The sequence below is a fragment of the Gallinula chloropus genome (genome assembly GCF_964237585.1).
Source record: "Gallinula chloropus genome assembly, chromosome: 1".
In the NCBI taxonomy this organism is placed as follows: Eukaryota; Metazoa; Chordata; class Aves; order Gruiformes; family Rallidae; genus Gallinula; species Gallinula chloropus.
In genome coordinates this window covers 182,639,816-182,663,453 of record NC_140085.1, presented here as the reverse complement: position 1 = coordinate 182,663,453, position 23,638 = coordinate 182,639,816, and the positions used below count along the sequence as shown (strand labels likewise).

The 23,638-nt window shown below is 37.5% G+C and overlaps 1 protein-coding gene across 1 annotated transcript in view; it reads right to left on the bottom strand.

The window, feature by feature from the left end:
• Positions 1–23,638, bottom strand: part of LRCH1 (leucine rich repeats and calponin homology domain containing 1) — a gene marked incomplete at both ends in the record, with an annotated part of 112,697 nt that overhangs the window by 21,631 nt on the left and 67,428 nt on the right. Inside the window, 13 exons of the mRNA XM_084269530.1 lie at positions 2,265–2,337; positions 3,705–3,752; positions 5,860–5,970; positions 6,704–6,740; positions 6,845–6,934; positions 9,489–9,575; positions 10,577–10,644; positions 13,572–13,684; positions 14,690–14,795; positions 18,900–18,984; positions 20,915–21,042; positions 22,802–22,938; positions 23,413–23,518. Coding sequence (XP_084125656.1) covers positions 2,265–2,337; positions 3,705–3,752; positions 5,860–5,970; positions 6,704–6,740; positions 6,845–6,934; positions 9,489–9,575; positions 10,577–10,644; positions 13,572–13,684; positions 14,690–14,795; positions 18,900–18,984; positions 20,915–21,042; positions 22,802–22,938; positions 23,413–23,518 — 1,189 coding nt within the window. The remainder of the gene's footprint in view (positions 1–2,264; positions 2,338–3,704; positions 3,753–5,859; positions 5,971–6,703; positions 6,741–6,844; positions 6,935–9,488; positions 9,576–10,576; positions 10,645–13,571; positions 13,685–14,689; positions 14,796–18,899; positions 18,985–20,914; positions 21,043–22,801; positions 22,939–23,412; positions 23,519–23,638) is intronic.

The following is a 23,638-nucleotide window of genomic DNA, read 5'->3' as shown; positions in this document are numbered from 1 at the left end:
CTAGGGAAATAGAGCAGCATATAATTAACAGGCAAAAATTTAGACCATGATAGGATGGTTCAAACTTGCACAAAGTTTTAAAGGAAATAGTGAAGAAACTGGAGTCATGGCAAGCCAACGCGCTTTACATGGAAAAAGAGGCTGGAGTCACAAACATGCCAGTACTTTCAGTACATATTCTTATATGTGCTAGCAAAGCAAATTTGTTCATGCTACTTTCAGTAGTATTCTAGGGTGAGAGCAGGAGAGGAAATACGCAGCTTCAGAACTCCTTTGCAAGGTTTCGTTTTGTTACATTGTGCTACAGAGCTAACATGCCATCGTCTCATCTGAAGTTGGACCTAAATGTCACGATTGCCAAATTCCCCTGTCTCACCGTGGTATAAATTTGAGGTAACAGGACTGAAACTGGATGTGATGAGGTCAAAGACTGTGCCTTAACGGGTCTAGGTTGGTGACTCTATGGTCTTACGATGTGGAAAGGAAAATATATTCAGATTATCAAGTTTTCTGCAACCTACATCTGAGACCAAAAGTCACTGTAGACTTGGCATACTGCAAGCAATTAAAATATAAGTCTTTGAATTGCTTCAGTGCAGAAAACCAACAGATTATAAGCAACTGACTTTGGTCTGTGATGATTCTATACACAACTGCAATACAGACATGGGAAATACCATAGGAGTTGTGCACATCTGGTCTCCCATCACGACATGACATGGAGGATTTGTTGCAAAGGACTGCAACCATTGCAATCTAGTCTTTCCAGAAATACTCTAAAAATAAAGAATTGCTGGGCTATTTTGCCCTGATTGACTGCAGTCATTAAGCATAGGATATCTTAGCACGCTGAGATACCAAGATTCAGAAGCACATGTTGAAGTAACACTTGAACAAGAAGCCACAGCCTTGCACTCTCTCCTACAACACTGCTTCCAGTCCCGGGCAGGAGAGTCCACTGGCAGCTCAGCAGAACACTGGCTACACCCCATGAAAGCAGCAGCACGGCATGGGCCAGTCGCCTTCACACAGCTTTCTCCTAACCATGCTGTCATAATGTTGCTGCTGGTCCGTGCAGTATTACTCAACATTTTATTTTTTCCAAATCCTCAAAAGGATGGATTTGCTTGTCACTTAACCCATACTTTACACATACAGAGACATAACAACATCTCTACAGGATCAGGGACGTACAAGACGACAGCCAGAGTTTTAACAGTCCAATAAACTAAAAAATGCAACTGATCTGTCAAACCATGTATCATAAGAACTACATGAGACAGTAAAATGGTTGGTTCAATAGAATATTCTTTTGAGTTGTAAAACTTTTTTAAAACAACCCAAATCTATGGGTACAAGTTCTTAAACATCTAAATGTGAAACTGCTGCCATTATTGCCAAGATATTTTGTTATGGAAACTAGAAGCTCGTAGTGGTTTACCAGCATTTGATTAAAAGCATTTGTGGTGAATGCAAAAAACCAGAATTACAATCTTCAGATGCTGAAATACACTGAAAAACCCACAGCTGTTCTTTAGAGGTGATGTAAGATGACTTAGCAGTATTAACTACCACAGCACAGAGAAGATAGAAACTGAGTTCAATCCTGTGACTAATGCTGTTTTTTAAGCTGTTATTCAAGCCCTCAAATACATCTGGGGGGGGGTTGAGTTGTTTTGTTTTAATAAACAAATTGCTGCTTGATGAAAGACTGATAGTTATGCATTTGAAATTCATGAAACTCAGCTGCTGGCTGAAGTCAGTATCTAATTTTCCTATAACACTTGATCCTTACCCAAGCATAACTACTGAAAGACTCTGCAAGAAGCAGTTTTCAGAGCAATGCACAAGCATTCTAAGCAAGCCTAATTATCCACATACATTGTTCAACAAAATCTAAACTGTATCAGTACATACCAATTAAGCAAAACTTACATTGCAATCAGTATGTCAGCACAGATGATATATATGGATATATGTAAAAAAAAGTGTATTTATATACATATGCAAATATTTTGGAAACACACATATCTTCTAAATGACCTAATTTATTAGTAAGGGATGAAAACTGATCCGTGTATAACATACTTGCTACAAATTCAATCTTGATTCGAACCTACAGACTGTTCTAACTGTCTTTTAACTGTTGTACAGATGATGTTTCATCTGTGCCTTCTTAAGGGAAAATAAATGCAGACATCTATTAATAACACACGTGCAAACAGAAGTGCACACAAACAGGTTGGTTTCCTTCCCCACAGTACCTGATCGCGGCTTCAGGCCAAACGGGCTGGTGGCATTTGTAGTAGGAGACATCGTCGGACTCTTATCCTTGTTCTGTGTAATGCAAGAAGATAAATCTAAGCAAGAGGAACATCCAGGATACAGCATAACTGACTGCACAAAATGCAAAAGTTCACAAATACTGCACACTGTAACTATTACACCATAACCTGATCACAATATAGATTCAAACCTATGATAACCTCCCTTTTTTTATTCTGAACTATTCCTTTTCTGGAAAACGCAAAGTTTCTGACTAAAGACTGCAGGATATTCCCCCCTGATGTACAGAGGCTCATTTACTTCTCAATTTTCTCTCATGTATTCACTTGTCTCCAATTTTTTGTGTTACAGGACAGAGAAAATAAATGTTTTTTCTTAGATAAATTTGTTTCTTCCCTGTAATTAATTACCATTGTGTGTGATATTTTCCATGCAACACTCAGTTTCTGCCTAAAAAGCAGAAGAGAGCAAGTTAAACATATACCTCAGAGCAGGTGTGTCGCCCTTGACCTTGAACTAGGTCAACAGTTGCAGCAGGAATTAGTTCCCACCAATGGTAACATAGAAAACAGTCCTATAACCAAACTCCATAAGGAATTCTATTTAAGAAGCAACTCCTTGGGGAGCCAGGAACTATGGGAGTCCTATGACCAAGACTGGTAGAAGGTGTCTGGGTGCTCATGAATTTGCAGGATGTTTTACACAGTTCAATAAATCTCCATAAGGAGCTCCCTACAGTTTCCCTTTTTGACCTTCTGCTGAGATTCGCACTGTGAAAGCAACGGGATCAATAAAATCAGACTCCTCTCTGATAGCTCATCAAGGACGTGACACAACCATGCAAAAATAAAATGCACCAAAATCAACAGAAACTGTTGTGGAACAAGAAAGAGTCAAAAACAAACAACCAAAAAAGAAAGGCAGAACAAACTCTAAAAAAATAATTGAAAAATAAAAGTTTGATTCTGAACTATGTAACTCAAACAGGCTTATCAAAGTATCCTTTTATACCCTGGTAAATCCTGCAGACATATATATATATTTATATTTATATGTATAAAGCGCCTATCACCGTATTGATAAACATTCTTTGGAACCACTCTGACGGCAGAGGTAAGGACAGGAGTCAGCCTGTCGGTACCTCAGCGCTGCTGCTTCCAACTGATTTAAAACCAAAAAAACTCCCCCCCAAAAAAAAGCCACAAGACTTTGCTGCCAGCTTGCTGGGCTGGTGTTTAATATTGCTACTCCGTCAGGGTTGGAGGGAATCAGAATCAAAACCACATCAAATAAACTACATGGCCATTACTGATGAGCTCAGTCATATTTTCTGTGATATTCAATCACACGTTGTCATTTAGTACACAAACCATTCATATAAAACAAATGAGCACAAACAAATGATGTTAGCATCTTACCTCATTGTGAGAGGTTTGCCCACTTGTATTCCAAACAATTATATCATTCTGCATGTTTGGGAAGAAAACAAAACAAATCCAGACCATTTCAGCAACTATATTAGTGCTGTGCCACAACGAGATATTTTACTCATAATACTCAGACACACATTAATACTTGATTTTTTTTCACTGAAACAATTAATTTTCATGAATAATACTTTTATTGCTAGTTGAGCAACATTTTAAAAAACCCATACTATTGGAAATTATTTGCACAAATTTGTCATTCATTTTTTAGTTGCGATCCTAAGTAGTTATAACTGCATTCAGGAGATTTTAATGTTGTTCAAATGCGATACCCAATTTTGTAATTAAACCATCATCAAGAGTTTAATATAGGAATACGGATTTTTAACACAGATTTGAATAGAGCATCCCATAAGCAATTAATTTTATAATTGCAATGTAACATACCTTTCGTTACCACTTCTGCTACAGTTAAATTGGAAACATTTAAATCACATTAATAAAGAGGAAATACAATCATTAATTCTGCATCAATCATAACTTAGCCAGCAGAAACACAGCTGGCATAATTAAAAACAAATTATAATTCACTTCAAAACCATTCCCTTATGGCCTAAAATGGAAACAAAAATAAAATACAGCCCTTGGAACACATGGACTGTCCCAACAGTTCACAGAGCTTTCCAAAAGTTAGCAAGATGTAAAGGAAGGTTACAACACCCATTCTGCTTCATGACCTTTCTTGGCTACTTTTCAAGCATAAAGACAATTCTTCAGTTTTAGCCATCTTCCATATTACCTCAACTGCTGCATACATAGAATAAACATCTGATCCCAGCCAACTGTACCTGAGGACATGCATGCTTGAGCACTCCTTATGCTCAGGGACTATGTTTTTGAGACAGACCTGCTACTTACACCTCACAGCACACATGTCACTAGCCAAATATTTGAATTTATGCTAAATTACATAAATAAACACCTACTTGTGTTACTAAATTAATTCAGGTGCTTACTGTACTACACTTAATGCAGCATTATTAAAAACTTGCTCTTGGCAAGATGTGTTGTTGCTATTTAAAGGAACGTGCATCGTGCTTTAACCTGCACACAGAGTCCAGAGCAGGACCTCTGCAAGCGTTTAGGAAGATTCATTTCTTCTTTTTAGAAGTGAATCATCAGTCTCCCTGTTAAGCAGCTCATCACAATAAAGGGACCACACACATTTTGACACTGAAACAGCCCTAGCTGTTCCAATTAAAGTGTGGTAACCCCAATCTACAACAACAAAACAAGAAAGATGAACCAACATCTACTACCACCAATCAACATTTATGCTTGGTTGTATTAAGGTAATTCTGAAAAGTCTGTTTGTTAGTCTTAAATCAAATTGAAAACCAGCTCCTGGGGAATATTGGCAACGTCACAAAGATATCTTAGGAATATTTGATGGCAATGAAAATAAACTTCAGAATGTTTGAAAAGCATCGAGATAAATCAGATTCAATCTGTCTGGGTAAGATAGACCATATTAAGGTACTACCAGTACAGACAAAGCATCATGTAATATTTTTTCTCAGAATCTTCTTGTCAGAGTAGCCACAAAAATCCCTATACAAACAAGGGAATAACAATCTGAAGTAATAACAGATACACCAAATATTTAAAGTAGATTTTTTTCACAGTTCTTAATTTCTGCATCATTGCAAGGCACACAATATTTTGGAAACTTTATCATCTCAACCTATAAACAATCTGTTTGTAATACTAAACACATTAAAAATACTGCTTTTAAAAACTTAGCAGCTTATATAACTACAAGAGTATTTGGAGTGAGAGGAAAGAGGAATCAGGTGTTTCATTTTACTGAACTTTGAGGTGACTTTTTTTCCAGGGGAATGCAACCATTTCAACTACTATAGTGTTACTGGAGCAAAAGGCTTATTTGTTGAATTGTATCAGATTTTTCCCCAAGAGATATGGGACTTAACTTCCTATTTACAGACAAAACTTGAGATTCATGCCAAGGCAAAAACCCTCAATCCCAACTGGCCCAAAACCACTTTTATCTCTAACCCAAATCCACATAATGCACTGCTCCTTTCCAAACTGTTTCCACACTTACTGAATTTAGACACCTGCATACCTGACTCAGCCATTTTTCACTCTGATCACAAGTTCTCACTTCAGACTTTGCTTTCTCCATAATGAACTCCCTCCTCCTCTGAAATTCTAGTTCCTCTTCAGCATTTTCTCTCTGCAAGATAAATAACTCTTTAGACTGTGTATTACTGTAAACAGAATGACATCTTGTTTTGCATCACATTACCTCAGAAGCATTTCTTACAAATACTGTGGTGAAAAGCTAAGAAAGAAATAAGCAGATCGTATATACTTGCAGTTCCAGTGCTAACAGGCAGATGATGTGGATCTAAACAAAGCATGTCATAAAGGATACCAGTGTACTGGCCAGGAAACAGATCGAATAATAAGCAGCATATATAACACTACAAAACTCCAAATCATACTTTACATACTCTCTGTAACTATAGTGACAGTGGCCTAGGAGAATGTTAATATTTAGCCTACAAAATATTTTTGGATTATTCTTAATGAATGTACTGGCTTTCCACACCAGTGCAGGGAGATGGGGTTGGGATGGCAGATGAGAATGCAAAGCTTAACTATGAACCAGCACACATGAAAGCCACACATGGACTGGGAAGGTGGGTTGGGGGGGAGGGGGACGAGTTCGAATAAGATGAAAAAGTAACTGATAAAGCCAGAAATTTTTAGATAGATAGATAGATAAATAGATAGATAGAAAGAAAAAGAAATGTAATTCCATAAAAATATTGAAGAATAATTAGTTTTGTTCTCCTTTTATCCCCTTCCCTACTTGGTAGATTAATAAAGGATGAAATTGCTGGGTCCTTTCATGTCTCCCATCACCCTCCAGACATGTTTTAACAATACAGTCATTAACATACCTGACCAAGGGAAGACATGTCCATCTGCATTTGATCGCTATATATAAAGATAAACAAATGCAAATATGTAATTCATTGTGCAGAAACTTGAATACTCCAACAAATGCATTATTTTTTTCTAAGAAAGGTAGATAAACACACTTTACTGTAGACTTCTGAAATTCTAAAGCTGTTGCTGGTTCCATGGGATACAGATTCACACCACTGCTCTCTGAAATATCCATGCTTAATCTGCAAGGTTTGAAATAAAAACATTGCACTGGGGTATAGCTTTGGTAACCATTTTGTTCAGTAGTTCATTTCAAACAAATGGATATATGAAATACTTCTATAACCATAGTTCCAGCCTGCTTGGTGTCACACATCTCAATTTTTTGAGGTGCCTCCTTATGCTTTGCAGTCACCAGTTCAGTCGAAGCAATGTTAATGCTTTCTTTCCTCCACAAAATGTCACTCTGAGCAACTGCTTGTATCAAAGGCACCTGTTTACTACCAACAACCATGCAATATCTGGAAGGCTCTGGATTTCTAGATCCAACTTCTATCACCCCATGTTCAGATAGAAGCCTCAGCCCTGGTTAGATACTCAAATTCAATTTACAGTGGATGAAAATAAAGCAGTGCAACTGGAAACTCACAAGAATCATCTGAAAGAAAGCAGTGAATACAGGAAAAGGAATATAGGAAGGAACCCGAAACAAACATCTGAAAATACTAAAAAAGGTTGAGTCCGAAATCTTTTTCCTTTCCAGAACTGAAATGCTGCTCATGTACCCACAGGGCATGCAGACTGGAAACTGCAGAACACTGGACAAGCGTTTTAGAAATTTAATAATCACATCCATTAGCAAAAATAGCTCCAGTTGACATGCTCTACACTGAACTTTAGTGAGGGCATGTCAGGCGTGTCAGCATCACCTACTGCTTCACCGCCTACAGCAGTTTCTCTAACTCTTAAATGGGCTTCAGTGTGAGATAAGGATAATTCTGGCTACAGCTAGCTATTACAACAAGGTTACCCTGAGTAGGTGATCAGAGTTACACTGATGCACAAAGAAAACCTCTTCAGGGGAAGTTATAATTTTTGACATGCTCTAGGTTTAAGTTAAAAGCACATGAAGGCTTTTGCACATCTTAAACTAAGAAGCAATGGAAGTATTTACAATCCTTTGTGGATCTGGATAAAGACAGAGAAACTATTCAGAATGAAAAGTTTCTCATGCTGCTTTATACAATGCAAGTATATAATGAACTGCAACGCAATCTAGTAATTATAACAGCAATGATAAGGAACTCATAGCCCAGAGAACTGGAAGTCTACAGCATCATTTGGCAACTATTAGGCACCCAGGTCTGTTGTGTGGGTAAGCCTGTGTGTCAGCATATAGAACATGTACATTGAAAAACTGATATAGCTCTCAGTACATTACAAATACACACTTTAAGGTCAGAAAAAGACTGCATCCACAAAGAAGTCACAACCCAATGCCATGTATAAAACAAACCACAACAGTCAGAGACCACAGACATGCATGACATGATTAGCCACTTTGAAAAGCCGCATTTTCAATGCAAGCATGCCTGAGTATGCATGGAGCACAGATTATTTGTCTGTATTTTACAGCCCTTTTAAATTATATGAAGATTAAACTATGTAGAAAATATTGGGGCAACTTTTGACAAACCTCAAAATGACAACATTTCTAAGGCTAACAGCTAAATAGCTTTCCTAATTTATATGAATTTTTATTCAGCAAAAATACTTGCGCTATTTCCTATATAAAGAATACGTGAATTCATGAATGATATGACTTTTAAAAGCCAGACAATCATGTCTCTATAAATACTAAGAGAGAAGAATTTCTGTCCTGAGTAGTACAAAGGTCTGCTAAGTGGAAAAGCAGAGTCAGAATAGGCATTTAAAGAACAGTGTAGCTGCAAGAATAAATGGCTACAGTAACCTGGCCAAGGCAGAAAGGAGAACCACGGATACTTGAGGCTGAAAGTGATAAGGAGACTTCTAGTCTTCAGAAAAATTAAGCTCTGAACTAGATACCTTACAGAAGTAATGAAGAAAAATGAGTTACCTAGTTTTGAAATTAGCTTAATTTTTGAAGGTGGTTAAACAAAGAAAAGCAATAGCAAGCATCTGGACAGAAATATCTACACCATTCTCATCAGTCCTTTTCAGTAGGACAAGCACATCTTTTTCTTTTAAAAACTCATTCATTTGTTCACAGATCTGGAGTCATTCCACCTCACTTTAGCCACTTAAAACAGGCACTTAAATCATAAAAACCTTGCCTTTATTCAGAGGAATTCTAAATGCCTTAATCTGCCTCCACCACTAATTCAGACAGCTCCTTTACATTCTCCATTGAGGTGGGATGAAGCTGGGCCAGACGACCTTTTCCAATCCCCACAAAACACACCTTAGCATAAGTAGAGTTCATAGTCGCTAGAAGAAATGTGACTATTCTAGACAAAACTTCAGGAAATCACAGTAGTGTACACAAAACGAATGGTTAAGAGGTGTCTCCACCTCCAAATTTAGGTTCCTTTATATCTGAAACCATTCATAATTTACTGGGAATCTTGTCTAGGTACTGAGAGAGAAAACACAAGTTTCCTTCCTAACTATCTAAGCACCTCCTGCAAAGCATCAGTACGCTAACAAACCACTTCACAACTCCAGAGACCTTTCAGTTATCAGTTAAAGAACTCTTAAGTGATTCACAAAAGTCTTTATTACATTATATTAACACGTCAGCTATCGTAGGCGTACCTGTTGGGATCTTGTAATAAATCTACCGCTTCTCTTAGTTGCTCTATCATTGCTATATCAATAGTTTGTTCTTCTGATAAACTTATTCTATAACAGAAAACAAAATCATTCAAAAATACAGACGTACAACAGCAATTAACAGCAGTGTGAATTTCAATTTGTGAGCTGAACCTTCCAACTGGCATGCAATCACTATCAAGAGGAAAAAACAGCCTCTATGCAAGCTAGCATGTACTGAATTTATGGTAAGTCTCTTCTGAAAAAATTCTCCAGTGTTTTGTCCTAAACAAAGGTCCTCAGGTCTAACACATACATAAACAAGTGTGATAAACTAAAACTTCCAGTGTTCAATTAAACAGACTGAATTCTAAAACTGAGAGGGTTTTTACTTATTAAATGCACTCACCACATGTATTGTTTTAACAAAAGTACTAAATACAAAGATTCCTTTTAACAGACCAGCATGCTTTCTTTTGCTTTTCATCATTTATAATTCTTTTTGGGGTTTAAACACAGAACGACCTGTTAGTTCTGCCAATACGGCTCTTTCAGAAAGTATCTATTCTTCCCTTCCTTCAGTTTTAATTTTAAAATCCTATAGGACTCTATGCACTCTCCTCAGCAACTGATGTTCACTTGCTCTGCTCCTGATTTAATGTCAATAAATTAAAAATTGCTTCAGGGTTACATTTATGGCAAAAGATGAAAAAAAGATGGAGGGTTTTTTTCCAAGCAGATCATATTTTTTTAAATGTACATTAAATTTAGATTTTACAAATTTGATAATATTCTTCTTTACCAATGCCATTAACAGACTAAACATCAAAATACCTAATTACAAAACTTGCACTACATAGGTAAAAATATTACAGCATTACTGGTGTGTACAAATGATTTAGTTGCAATGTAGCAGCTACTTTATTCCACAATAATGTGTAACAAACAAAACACAACATAAAGCACAAGGATATGCCTCTGTCATGCCTCCAAGGCTACAAAACTATTTAAACAGATATGGAAATGACAGTTCTGGTCAATCTAATGCAATGACACAGCTAATTACTTATAGACACATAAAAATTACTTACATTTCGTCCGCTTGCCATGGCGTGTCCTCCTCTATTCTCAATAATTCATCACACTCTCCTGCTCTGCTCTGTAAGCAAAGTGATAATGAGAACTGAATTTTGCAATTAAGTAGGCAGATAAATTTTGCTTTGAGACTCAGCTATGACCTAATTTATGTAACAATTTAGGGTGGCTAGTTGATGCAATCCAACACTTCTGCTCCACTCCTCACTCTACCCCCTTTTAAGATACCAATTACAAGACTATTCACTGTTCAGATTTTATTGAGGTCAGCAGTCCCTATTCTCCTTTAATCATAAGAAGAAAGTCAAGCAGCATGAGAATTCTTTATATGTCCCAGATTTCACTTGTGCCTCTGTAGTATATGCAAACAATGCTTCAATTAAGCATGACCCTAACTCTCCTCTCACTCTCCTCCCACAGCCAGATTTGTTTACAGAGCCAGGCAATTCCAAATATACAAACAGTGGCAATTGCATGCTTCATCCATAATTATTAAAATTGTTGAGTGGAAATCCTGTTAACAGCCCTACTTTTTTTTTTTAACAAATCAGAACAAAAACTATGTGCAACAACTCGTATCTGTCAGACGGCTATTTTGGCTTCAACGTAGGCATAAATTAGAGTCCATGCTGTCCTATCTATGAACTATGAAGTGCCAGTTATTAGAAAACTTGACTCTTTTTTTATGCTTCTATTTGGTGCTTTGCACTTTTCTTCTTCATCTCAGATAGGCAGGAACACTGAAGTAGTTCAGCTGCCAGTAGAGACAGAAGCTCTCTGAATGGATGTGCATTTGTGATAGAGAATGAACAGCAGACAACAGAGAGGCTTAGCCTCTTGTGTCATCCATTTGGCACATCAGTTGCATTACACTGTACCAATAAATGTTATCCAACTCTACCAGATGTGTTACTGAAGAGTGTACCAGCTTCTCTAACATACCCCAAAGATGGACCATTCCCCAGCAGAATGAATAATGACATTCTTTCTTCGTTTTTGGGTTTTTTCCCCTCCTAACAGGAATGAAGCACATGAATTTTCCCGTAAAAAGGACACACACCATGACAAAAATGCAGCAGTTATTCTGGAAGGTGATCCTCAGTCTCTGAGCATAATTATATAGACACGACAAATAAAGCCACATAAACTAGGACCGACACTTGAATAATTACAAAATTCTCCAAGTCTAAATTCCTCTTGTGCACTAAAACTTTTACTGATTTTATAGATGGTTTCATTAACCAAAATTTCAATTTTAGAAGACCCCCACTGTCCCAAAAGGCATTCTAGCACATGACTAAATACAACCCAAAGAACACAACAGACTCAGAGCTCCATCACAGAAACAAAGACAGAATAACTAGGATGGAAAAGACCTTTGAGATCAAGTCCAACTGTACCCATCCTCTACTAGACCATATCTCTAAGTACCTCAGCTACCCATCGTTTAAATACATCCAGGGATGGTGACCAATCACTTCCCCGGGCAGCCTGTTCCAATGCCCGATAACTCTTCTGGTGAAGAACTTTTTGCTCATGTCCACACAGCTTGAGGCCATTCCCCCTCATCCTATCATCTGTCACTTGGGTGAAGAGACCCATTTCTCTATAACCTCCTTCCAGGCAGTGATAAGGTCTCCCTTCAACCTCTTCTCCAGGCTAAACATCCCCAGCTCCCTCAGCTGCTCCTCCTAAGGTTTGCTCTCCAGCCCCTTCACCAGCCTGGTTGCCCTTCTCTGGACACACTCCAGGACCTCAATGTCTTTCTTGTAGTGAGGGGCCCAGAACTGCACACAGTGTTCGAGGTGTGGCCTCACCAATGCCGAGTACAGGGGCACACCTTCCTGGACCTTCTGGCCACACTGGTTTTGATACAAGCCAGGATGCCATTGGCCTTCTTGGCCACCTGGGCACACTGCCTACTCATACTGAGTCGGCAGTCAATCAACAGCCTCAGGTCCTTCCCTGCCAGGTAGTTTTCTAGCCACTCTTCCCCAAGCCTGTAGCACTGCACAGGTTTGCTATGTCCCAGGTGCAGGACACACTGGACTTGGTGTTGTTGAACCTCATCCGGTTTAAAAATACTACCAATAACTGTCAAAAAAAAATCCCTCAATCATTTTTAAAAATAAAAATCATAAAGGAACAAGTCAATATAAGATAACATGCAGTGTCCTAAACATCTAGCAACTATCATTAACTTTTCCTAACAATGAACAGTCCTAAACACACATCTGTATTTGTAAATTACTTTTTTAAAAACCAGAAACATGTATTTACTATGTAATTGAAGTTTTCTGATAGCTACATGTCTTCTGTAATTATGAAAGGGAAAGGTTTGTGTACTGGTGAGTTTTTTTGCTTTGTTTCTAAATGCCAGTGCTACACATAGAATTATTCAAATGCACTTTCCTATCATCTACAGCATTTACAAAGTTAATATAAAGTCAGCATATACTCTTAAAACCCATCAAGAAAGGAACTTGCCAAGTCTTGCAAGAGGTAGGTTCCTGTAGTAATAGATCTTATTTTAGACTGCATGTAATTTTATCTTCATCTATCTCTCAATTTCTAATATAATTTAAAAACATTTAGGAAAACTTATTTTAAAACTATAATATTATTTCATAACTTCACCCACCACATCTAACACTGAAAGTCATCTTGCACTTCACTAATGTAATTAGTGCAAAAATTGCTCAATTCAAAATATGAAGCAAATCCTACAGAATATACTTGCCACATTTTTATAGCTTTAAAAATAGTACAAGGATAACTGCCACATATACTAGAAAAAGAGTTACTGGTAAACTGATCTCATAGATTAATTATAATCACTATAAACCAATCTGCTTATTTTTTTATCTTTTATGACAATGAATATCAATTGCACCCTCTTACTAAAATGTCTGAAGTTTGTCATTCCCATTTGCTCTATGCTTACAAAATTAGTGAAGATATTTCTCCCACTTTAAATTGTCACAAACTTACCTTAATGTAACTCACGAATGCAGTAGTAAGAGTATCCGAGTCATCAAACTCGTTTCCTGCTTCTCTTGACTTATCATTGACAATCAAGTGAGAAGATCCCTGATGGAATTCCACTAACAACAACAAGGACAGATACAGGAATTATTTCTGGTTCAGCTCAATATTTGCAACTAAACATAATTTGTGTATTAAATTATAGGCACAAGACCAAACAAAGTTTAAATTTAAGCAGGCTTTTGTACTTTAACAGGTGATGCCAATTAATTTCAAAGTTGCAATAAATCAACACCCTGGGCTCATAGAGTTGTAGAAGCATCACAACAAGCATTGATGGAGTTATTTTTGAACTACACCAAATATGTCTTGCTAGTACCAGTAAGTTGAACAGCTAGAGACTGTTTCAGGACATCCAGATATTTCAGGCAGTGACTTGCAGTGTAATGCAACTTCAGAGTTCTTATACCATAATAAACACTCAAACTCAGCAGAACTCAAACCGGTGATTCAGAGCCCTCAGAGTCTACACCAATCTCTTGCTTATGCACACTACTTTCAGGGATATGTGGCAGCAATAATTTTCTCCTCTGCTTGAGGAGGTCTCATCCTATAATTTATCCTCTCCACTGTGCTAATAAACACTGTAGGTAGGATGTAATGCTTTTCTGATCTCATTTACTATTCTACTAAATTCTGATGAGCATCTCAAGTTTGTTTAATCTAGTATGTAACACTGGGGAAAGGCTGATGCTATTCATGTCATTTCCATATGCAACTCACTGCCATTGTCCTGCCATTTATCATTAATATGTACAGACCCTGGAGAAATGTTGTTTATCAGTATGTAGATATAATTTAGAAAAACCTAAGTAACTTCAATAAAATTCAGATAAAATTACACCTTCTCTCAAAATCTGAAGAGATTTATTACTTTCCAGAGGAAATGCTAATTTGAATAAGAAAGTGTAAATGCATTAACTCCAACTACAGCAAAGGACCCTGGTTTTGTACAAGATTGATACCTTTAGGGCTGTGATTTTTGCAGACTGATTTTAGTATTATACATAGAATTATCAACAGAATTTCCCCATATTTAACTACTTCTACTTTTGCATTCCAACCTTTTCTTGAGTTAGCATGGTGACCTGAATCTTCCTTTACAACCTGATCTTCTTCCAAGATGTCCGACATTGGAACATTAAAGCTGATAGTATCTTCATCAGATGGCTAAGAAGAGGTAAGAGAAAAACACTTCTTTCAGCTCAAACAAGACTGATAAAAATGTATGTACTGAGAAGAGTGTTCACTAAAGAGCAGCAAACTAATATGGGAGAGGACACCAGAGCACCTAACGTGACCAAATCCTGCTGTAGGAAACTACTCATACTGAATACAGCCTCAGAGGAGGCTTGACAAGGAGCACAACTCATCTGTTGTAATTTCCTGTCTTGCTTATGGCACTAGTCCTCCCATTGCAGTGACACTTTTGTACTTTGATGCTTTCTGCATCCCTTCCTGGGACAGCTAAAAACGTGGAATTCCTGGAGCCACTGAAGTCTGTAGAAAAACTGAGCCTTGCATCACTTTTTTTCCCCTCGCTCTCCAAGACTCCCCTCCCCTGTGCTACCATTTGGCTTGTTAATATAATGCCTGAAGTAAGCAAGATGAGCTTCCTAGGCTGAGGCAGTATCTTTCATTAGAGTAAGTGGTGGACCTGAAAAAAACCCAAACTCTCAAGTACACTAGGTTTTCATCATTCACCTAAAAGCTCATGCATTTTTTTCAGCTGTATCAGCTGATACACTAAAACATATTACCTAAGGTACATGCTTATTATGCCTTACCTAAGCTACATGCTTATGCCTCTTAAGACTTTACAGATAGTGGCTACACAAAGAAGAGATGATATATCAGCCTTCACTTTTGTCCCACGCCACCGTGGCTCTGCTGTTCTGTAGGAATGGCAGCAACCTGCTCATGTTCTCCCTAGAAGTGAGCTAAAGCAAAAACTAGTATGCCTTTGACACCATTTCCCAACAGCATTCTCCTGGAGAAACTGGCTGCTCATGGGTTGGGTGGGTGTACCCTTCACTAGGCAAAAAACTGGCTGGATGGCCGGGCCCAAATAGCTGTGGGGAATGGAGTTACAGCCAGTCGGCAGCCGGACACAAGCAGTGTTCCCCAGGGCTCAGTGTTGGTGCCAGTGCTCTTTATATCTCTATTAATGATCTGGATGAGGGGATCAAGTGAACCCTCAGTACATTTGCAGATGATACTCCCACCAAGGTGGGTGGGAGTGTTCATCTGATTAAGGGTAGGAAAGCTCCACAGAGGCACCTGGACACACTGGATCAATGGGCCAAGGCCTCAGTGCCAAGTCCTGCACTTCAGTCACAACCAGCCCCTGAAACGCTACAGGCTTGGGGAAGAGTAGCTGGAAAGCTGCCCTGTGGAAAAGGACCTGGGATGATTGTCAACAGCTGGCCAAACATGAGCCAGCAGTGTGCCCAGATGGCCAAGAAGGCCAACAGCATCCTGGCTTGTGTCAGAACTGGTGTGCCCAGCAGGACTGGGGAAGGGATCATTATTAGTTATTCTAATTCAAAGATTCATGTTTTCTTCCTTTTCACAGCTGTCATTTGAGACTATTACAGCAAGATGTACTTCTTATATGCATTCCTACAAGTTCTGAATACTAAAACAGGCAAGATTTGTTTTCTTAGAGGAATACATACAGCTTTCAGGAAAACATTTTTGAGTGTTGATATTTTAAAAAAAGAAAAGCTATGGGCCATTCACTTCAGAAACAGAAAATCATTCCTTTAACAGACTACACCTCACTTCCAGGGTCTACAGAATACTGCAATTGATTTTCCAGGTGTTTCCTGCCAGTATACTACAAAATAGAAACTATCTAAAGCAGCTTTCAATAATACAGAAGCATGGCTCATTCAGAGGTGAAATATTTTCATTCATAGCTTTATTTTCATGCAGCTAGCAAACAGAAGACAACAGACATATAAGAGTCAAAAAGATCCAACAATATTTCAACACTCAAATTATGCATTTTGAAAGAATCCTCATATATATTTTTGCTGGTACTGATGCATTTCTCTAATGGGTAATAAAGCATGGACACCACCTGAATCTTAACAAGGACCTTCTTGTTCTAATGAATTTCAATTAAATAAAAATTATGGCCAAAGGAAGGTGGAAAAATCAGCCAAAAATGCCACGCTGTTCCTCAAAGATGAGGTACATGAGTATACTATCTTAAAGCAGAATCTGACTTCAAGTTGCCATGATCAATTTTGCAGCAGCACTGCCAAACATCTTCAACTTGAAATGCCAGAGATGACTATAGCTACAGATAACTACAGAACTGACCCTGTAATGACCCTATCAACAAGCCAGATAGATAAATTGTTCATTTCATCAAATACTCTCTTCTATGTGCATGGGCCTAAAGCTAATTAAGAAGCTTCCTAGAAAATACATTAGTATTCAAACAAGTGATTCATTTAAGTTACTGCTTTTAAGTTTCACACGCAAAATGACCTTGTATTTCCTGTAAAAGAGCTGAAACTCGACAGCCACCAGCCTTCAGACTAAGCTGTAGTTTGTTTTTATTTGTCTGATGTATTCGTAAAACCCTCCAAAGATAGGTTTTAATGATAGTTTATGACTGAACATTTTAATGTCTGTCTAAGCTTTGGTCAGTACATAGATTGCTGATTGTAATTAAGAAGTATGTGAATTTGTATTTGCAACATACTAATTGCTTGCACAATTCTCAAGTGTAAGACAGGTGTTAAAGGTCACCTCAGAAGGAAAAGCAAGCGGTGAATTTACCAATCAAATACATTTGGGATTACTGATCTCGGCATCTGTTTTCACCTTAATAGTAGTACAGCAGTATTCAGGCAGGGATGGAATGAGTGAAAAGGTCTCATATTTAAAGCCTCTGTGCTAATAAAAATATACTGGTTTACTGTTGGTTGTCTTTAAAACAGTTTTTTTCCCAGCATCCTTATCACCACATTTTTACTATGGGAAAGATGGTCCATCCATTTTCTAAAAGTGTTATTTATAGCTAAAGAGGAAATTCTGGAAAAAGGATCCCATAACCAGCTGACTCAGCTTCAGGAAACAAAAGAATAGCAAAACAGTTTGTGTCTCTGAATGGACTGCATGCTCTTACAACTAGACAGACACTATTACAAACCTGGCTAGAGATCACAGTGCTTCTGCTTCATTTCTACCTGGCATGAATTTACCCAAATAGGTGGAAATCCTTGTGGTGATTTTTTAAGTGCTTTTCTATTTTAAAAGAACAATCAGTGTGTAAGTGGATTAATTTTCAATTTACTTTTTAGTAACTAAAAATTCAGTACCTAATTTTGATTCTTTATACATTTGTTCCAGAAGCAACAGAATCTCTTTTGCTCGAAGGAGGAGTGAAGGACTAATGAATCAGTGTGAAATTAAGTAGAAAGAAGCCCATTCTTTATTGTGACCTGAACATTTCCCATTAGGTCAGACCACAAATCCCATTCATTGTACAGTTCAGAGAGATCCTCACTGAGTTATGTTGCAAATTATTTACTTATTTATAATCAATTATTCTGTTCAACTCCAACTAGATTCAGTACGCTGTTCAGCCTACTTGGGCCTCAGAAAAAAAGGTCATGCAAGTCAGCTATAACTGGTTAGGACAACATTACTCTCAGAAAGCCATCCCTTCTCTTTGCTCAGTCACAAAATATAGCTCAAGAAATTTTGAAGGCTTACTTCCAGCACTGCCTAACTGCCAGAGCATGTAAAGGCATTAAGAACTGCAGTTTCCAAGTTTCCTATGCTACATCAAACTGCCATAACCACGATACCACAGAACATAGTGGGACTGGTCACAGTGAACTCCTGTTAATTCCCAACAGGAAATGTCATCATCAGTCAGAGAGAAAACATGTGAGAAGCAGCCAGGTGTATAGCCTGTGGGAACATTTATGTCACTGGAAACAGCACATGTAGATTCTGGTTTGGTCCTCATTCCCTAGATTATGTAAACTGCCTGAAAACTGTAGTGAATTTTCACTATTGGTAGGTTGTTGACCATGTGTAAGAAGTATCTCCCTGCCCTTCTCCAGAAAGTGTAGAGACAAAAAAGTATCCCAGTCTCCTTTTGTCTTTTTCTACAGAGAAATTCATGCCAAGGATGTGGTTGCAGAGTTTTGATGGCTAAAAATGTCTTTACACGGTTACCCAATTTAAGTTAGTCAAAATATGGGTGTGAAGGAAAGAAGAGCTGGACACAAATTTCAGACAACTTACCTCTGTGGCTGACAAACGTTTATCACCATTATCACTACCAACACCTGAATCTGAGTCCTTTTTACTTGGGTAGATGTCATCAATGCTAGATGTGAACAGCAACAACAACAAAAGACTAATCAATAGAAGGTTATCACATCATGCAGTTAGAATTCTGTCTTGTTTTCACTTACAGCAAAAGCCCAACCAGTCTTAATAGCTTAGTATGGGTTACAAGCTACACATCTGCAGGCTGGTTGATAGCAAAATAGATCAGATAGAATGGCTGGTTAGCCGCAAGATTAATGAAAACAAGAAAAAATATCTGCTACAAAGCTTGCCTTTATATACTAAGTAAAAATATTTAGTTATTTGCTAAGTAGCACAGGAGTCTGAAGTCATTTAGCCAAGGCAACTAAACTAGTTGAACTTAAACTGGAGTCAACTGATTTAATTATAACCACTGCTGCATTAGGAATGAACTGATACCTCCCTACGGCGTGATGTAATTATTAACACAGAAACCTCCTTTTGGTGCTTTAAAATAGACCTTGAAATTTAGTTTTTTAAGAAAATGACTATAATAATGGCAACTGCTCTCTCTTCTGGTTTCATTACCTCGTATGACTTAATTTTGAAGTGCATTATTAGACACAATACACTCACCACTTAACTTTTTATTTTTTAATGTGCTTTATTAACCTCTCATTTGCAATCCTGAATTCAGCCTGACACAGCAATTTGATAAATAATAGTATCAGTCTTCATATGAATAAAGTAGATGATTAACCCTAATATTACATTATCTTTTATCAGTAAACACTAAGGAGTTTGGGTAGAAAGTGGTTATGGAAATCGTAACTAGGTTATGGTTTTCCTTTAAAAGTGTGAAATTATTCACTAAAATAAAAGTCTGGCAATTATGTGATGGAGCATTAGGTTGTTACCAATTCTGCTCTACCCTTACCCTAAACCGCTCCTATATGAACAAAATACCATACAGGACATGATGCTCCTGTCAATCTTCCTGTATACTAAAAGAGCAAAACAGAAAACCAGTAGGTGTTTCCCAAGTGGAAAACATACTCTTCAACCTGGATTCTTCCCACCTTTGCTATTTATCCACCAAGGTGTCACCAAATATACATGAAGAAAAACAATCTGCTTGAAACTTTATCGAGATGACTGTCAGAGAGACTCCATAATAGTTCTTTTTTCACCCCCTCGCCCCCCAGGGTGTTAGCATCAGCATCTCTATTTTTATTTAGATCAACATTTTGTTATTATTGAACACTACTCTACAAAAACAAAGCATTATCGTACTTTCTCTGATGGGTTACATCCCATGTTAGTTGAGAAAGAGCTGGCTAAAAACTGTTTTCCAACTGCCTATGGAGATTCTCATAAAAAAAGAACTGCTTCATTATCTAGTTCTTGTCCTTAAACCACCATACAACATGACATTTCTTAGCTGTTGGATGTAGGACTTTAAAGATTGTCTTTCATTTTGCTAACATATTAGCCCATTTTATGTTGAAAGGGTCTCAGCATTCATGCAATTCTCTTGACTGGATGCATAAGCCTCTGGAATAATAAAAATGCTTAAAACAACTGTGCAGCTCTAATATATAAAGCACACAAAACACAAACCAGCAGAAGAAATCACAACTTATTTGTAAGTGTTAACAGAATTACAAGAAAGTCCGAACACCTAATGGTACTACCATCTCAATTACCTTCAATATGTTCCAGTAGCCTACTATTAAGCTGTTAACCTACAGTTTGCTTCTAATCTCTTTCCTGATGTGCTGTCAACTTCAATCAGTATTGATTGTTAAAAATAGTCTGCTCTAGACTCTTACACAAATTTCATTAGAATAAGCTATATCAAAGCCAAACAGATTTCCACTCAAATAAGTAGACTCTAAATATCATCCAAGCAAACTAAACTCTGAAAGCTGAAGACATAAACATATTTAACTTGGTTCCTAAATGTTACATAAAAAAACTCAATTTTTTTTTGTTTTCATACATACCTCTCCTCCACGGGTTGTGGCAAATGCTGTTGTTCTATGGCATTAAGATATAACGAGTCTGCTGTTTTAATCTGACAGGCCTGTACAGCCAGATATTTGAAGATATGCACCTTACCCTTTGTACAGATCTGTTTGATAAGAAAAAAAAAAAAGTTAAGTTTATAACTAGAATAAAAGTAATGCATTATTCTAACTGTCACTTAGCATAATACTCCCTGCATACCAACTCATACTGTCACAACAGGTATCACAAAGAAAAGCAGGGTTTATTCATTAAAAAAAAAAAACAACCTAAGAACTGCTTTAGTTACCCAATCAATTATTTTCAAAGAGAATGTATTTTACACTTTAGAAAAGCCAAAAAGAATTATGATAAAATATATTGTTATGACCTATTACTAGCCATAAATTGAATAATTACTTTCCAAAAATAGTCAATGATGACATTTAATTCATCATTACATCCTTTATATTCTTAGTCACATTATTTTTACTAATATCCAAGCGTCTTTATAGACTATCCTGAGTTGGATGGGACCCATAAGGATCATCAGGTCCAACTCCTGGCTCCACACAGGACCAGCCAGGTCAGAGCATTTTACTGAGGGTATCTATCATCCGGATGCTTCTTGAACTCAGTCAAGCTCAGTGCTGTGACCATTTCCCTGGGGAACCTGTTCCAGTGCCTGACCACTCTCTCAGTAAAGAACCTCTTCCTAACATCTAGCCTAACCTCCCCTGTCACAGCTTTATACCATTCCCTCGGGTTCTACCACTGGTCACCAAAGATATGATATTGCCACCTGCCCCTTCACTCCCCCTCATCAGGAAGCCACAGGAAGCAATGGGGTCTCCCCTCTGTCTGATCCAGGCTGTTCAAGCCAAGAGATTTCAGCCTCTCCTCGTAAGTCTTCCTCCCCAGACTCTTCACCATCCTCACTGCCCTTCTCTGGACACTCTCCAAAAATTCTGTGTCACTCTTGCACTGTGGTGTCCAAAACTACACCCAGTACTTGAGGTGAGGCCGCATCACCACAGTGCAGAGTGGGACAATCCCCTTACTGCACTGGCTGGCAATGACATGCTTGATGCACCCCAGGATATATTTGGCAATGATGCATTTTACCTGCTTTTTTTTTTTTTCTTAAAGTGCACATTTCTAGCTCAAGTGCTTGCTGAAACTTGCCCTGTGTTTTTTGTGTATAGTAAAACCATAGCGATGGGTTGTGAAAGGCATTTCTCCAATGTAATAAAATCCCTCAAGGGTTTCAATAACTGTTGGTCTGGAACAATTGTAGCTTTCAGAACTGGAGTTAGTTTGAAACTCCTGTCCAGCAAGTCAACAACAATGAAATCGCCCTCAGGCAGCAAGCACTCGTTCCATTCATTTATTATCAACCTTCTCCACATCACCTACAGTTCAGAACAGAAGTTTGATTTCTTTGTGTATCATAATCTATAAATTTATGCTGTAATGTAAAATAAATTTCATGTGGATTACATTCTAGACTGCCTGCATATTTAAGTTAACAGTAAATCACCTTCTAGAACTGGCTTTTATTAACAAAGAGAAAATGTATCCATGAAGTTTCTCAATTCTTCTTTTCAATGTTATATACATATTCCAGCATTAAGTTTCATATATAGACAGGAATGACAAAAGCAAACAGGCAGCTAATGTAATGGAAAACATCTCAACTTATGTTCATTCAAGAGGAGCACAGAACACAGGATATTTTCTAGCTCTTCTTTATACATAAGACACTAATGTCTGCGATGGCTGAAGCTTCAGAAACCTGCAATTGCAGATGGTTCCTTTGTATAGGTCATACATTGTTATCGTCCACCCGATACTACAGCATTATTTGAATTATTGATGTTACTTACCTGTGCTGGTGGAGACTGCAAAGGATTATTCTCAAGTAGTAGTACTTGTAACTGCACCATTTTTCTAAAACAAATTGGAATCACAAGTACTTTATTGCAGGAAAAGTCGAACTTTACCAAAGGAAGCTGTACTAGTTCTAAAAGTAACAAAAAAGAGAGGAAGTGTTATTTATGTCTTTATTTTTGCCATCAAATAACATATTTCTGAATAAACCTTATTTTGCATTCAGGAAAAATACAAACTCAGGCAGGAATACTACCAACATTTACTCCATTCTATACTGGGAAATGAACAGAGTTACTGTTATACAAGTGACAATAAATTTTAAAATAAAGACTTTGAATTTTTTTTTCCTGAAACTCTGCTGCTGTTCCCATTCTCCATTCACAGGAAACTATTTCTACAACTTAAAAGATGTCTAGAATCATAAAAATAATTTGTTTATAGAAACCCTCATGTAATTAGTTAGCACCACTAATTCCGCAAGCTCAAAGGGAATACATTCAACCACAAGGTAATTACTACTTTTTAATCAGTCATACTCACCTGATAAAAAAGCTAATAAAACCAGCTATCATAAAGATATTAGGAATTATTTTCTTTCTTTTACCTTGGGGTAAAACTTCGAGGTAATTTCTTCTGACATTGAGTTCTTTTAAAGATTTCAGCTGGCCTATCTGCTGAGGCAGTGTTGTGATTTCATTACAGCTGACATCCTACAGCAAAAGTAACAGAAATAATGAACTCTTGTCTCCTAAATATTAACTAATACAGATGTGAAATTGTACATTATTTGCTGTTACTGTTGTAACACTTTATTAACCTGAAAACATGGA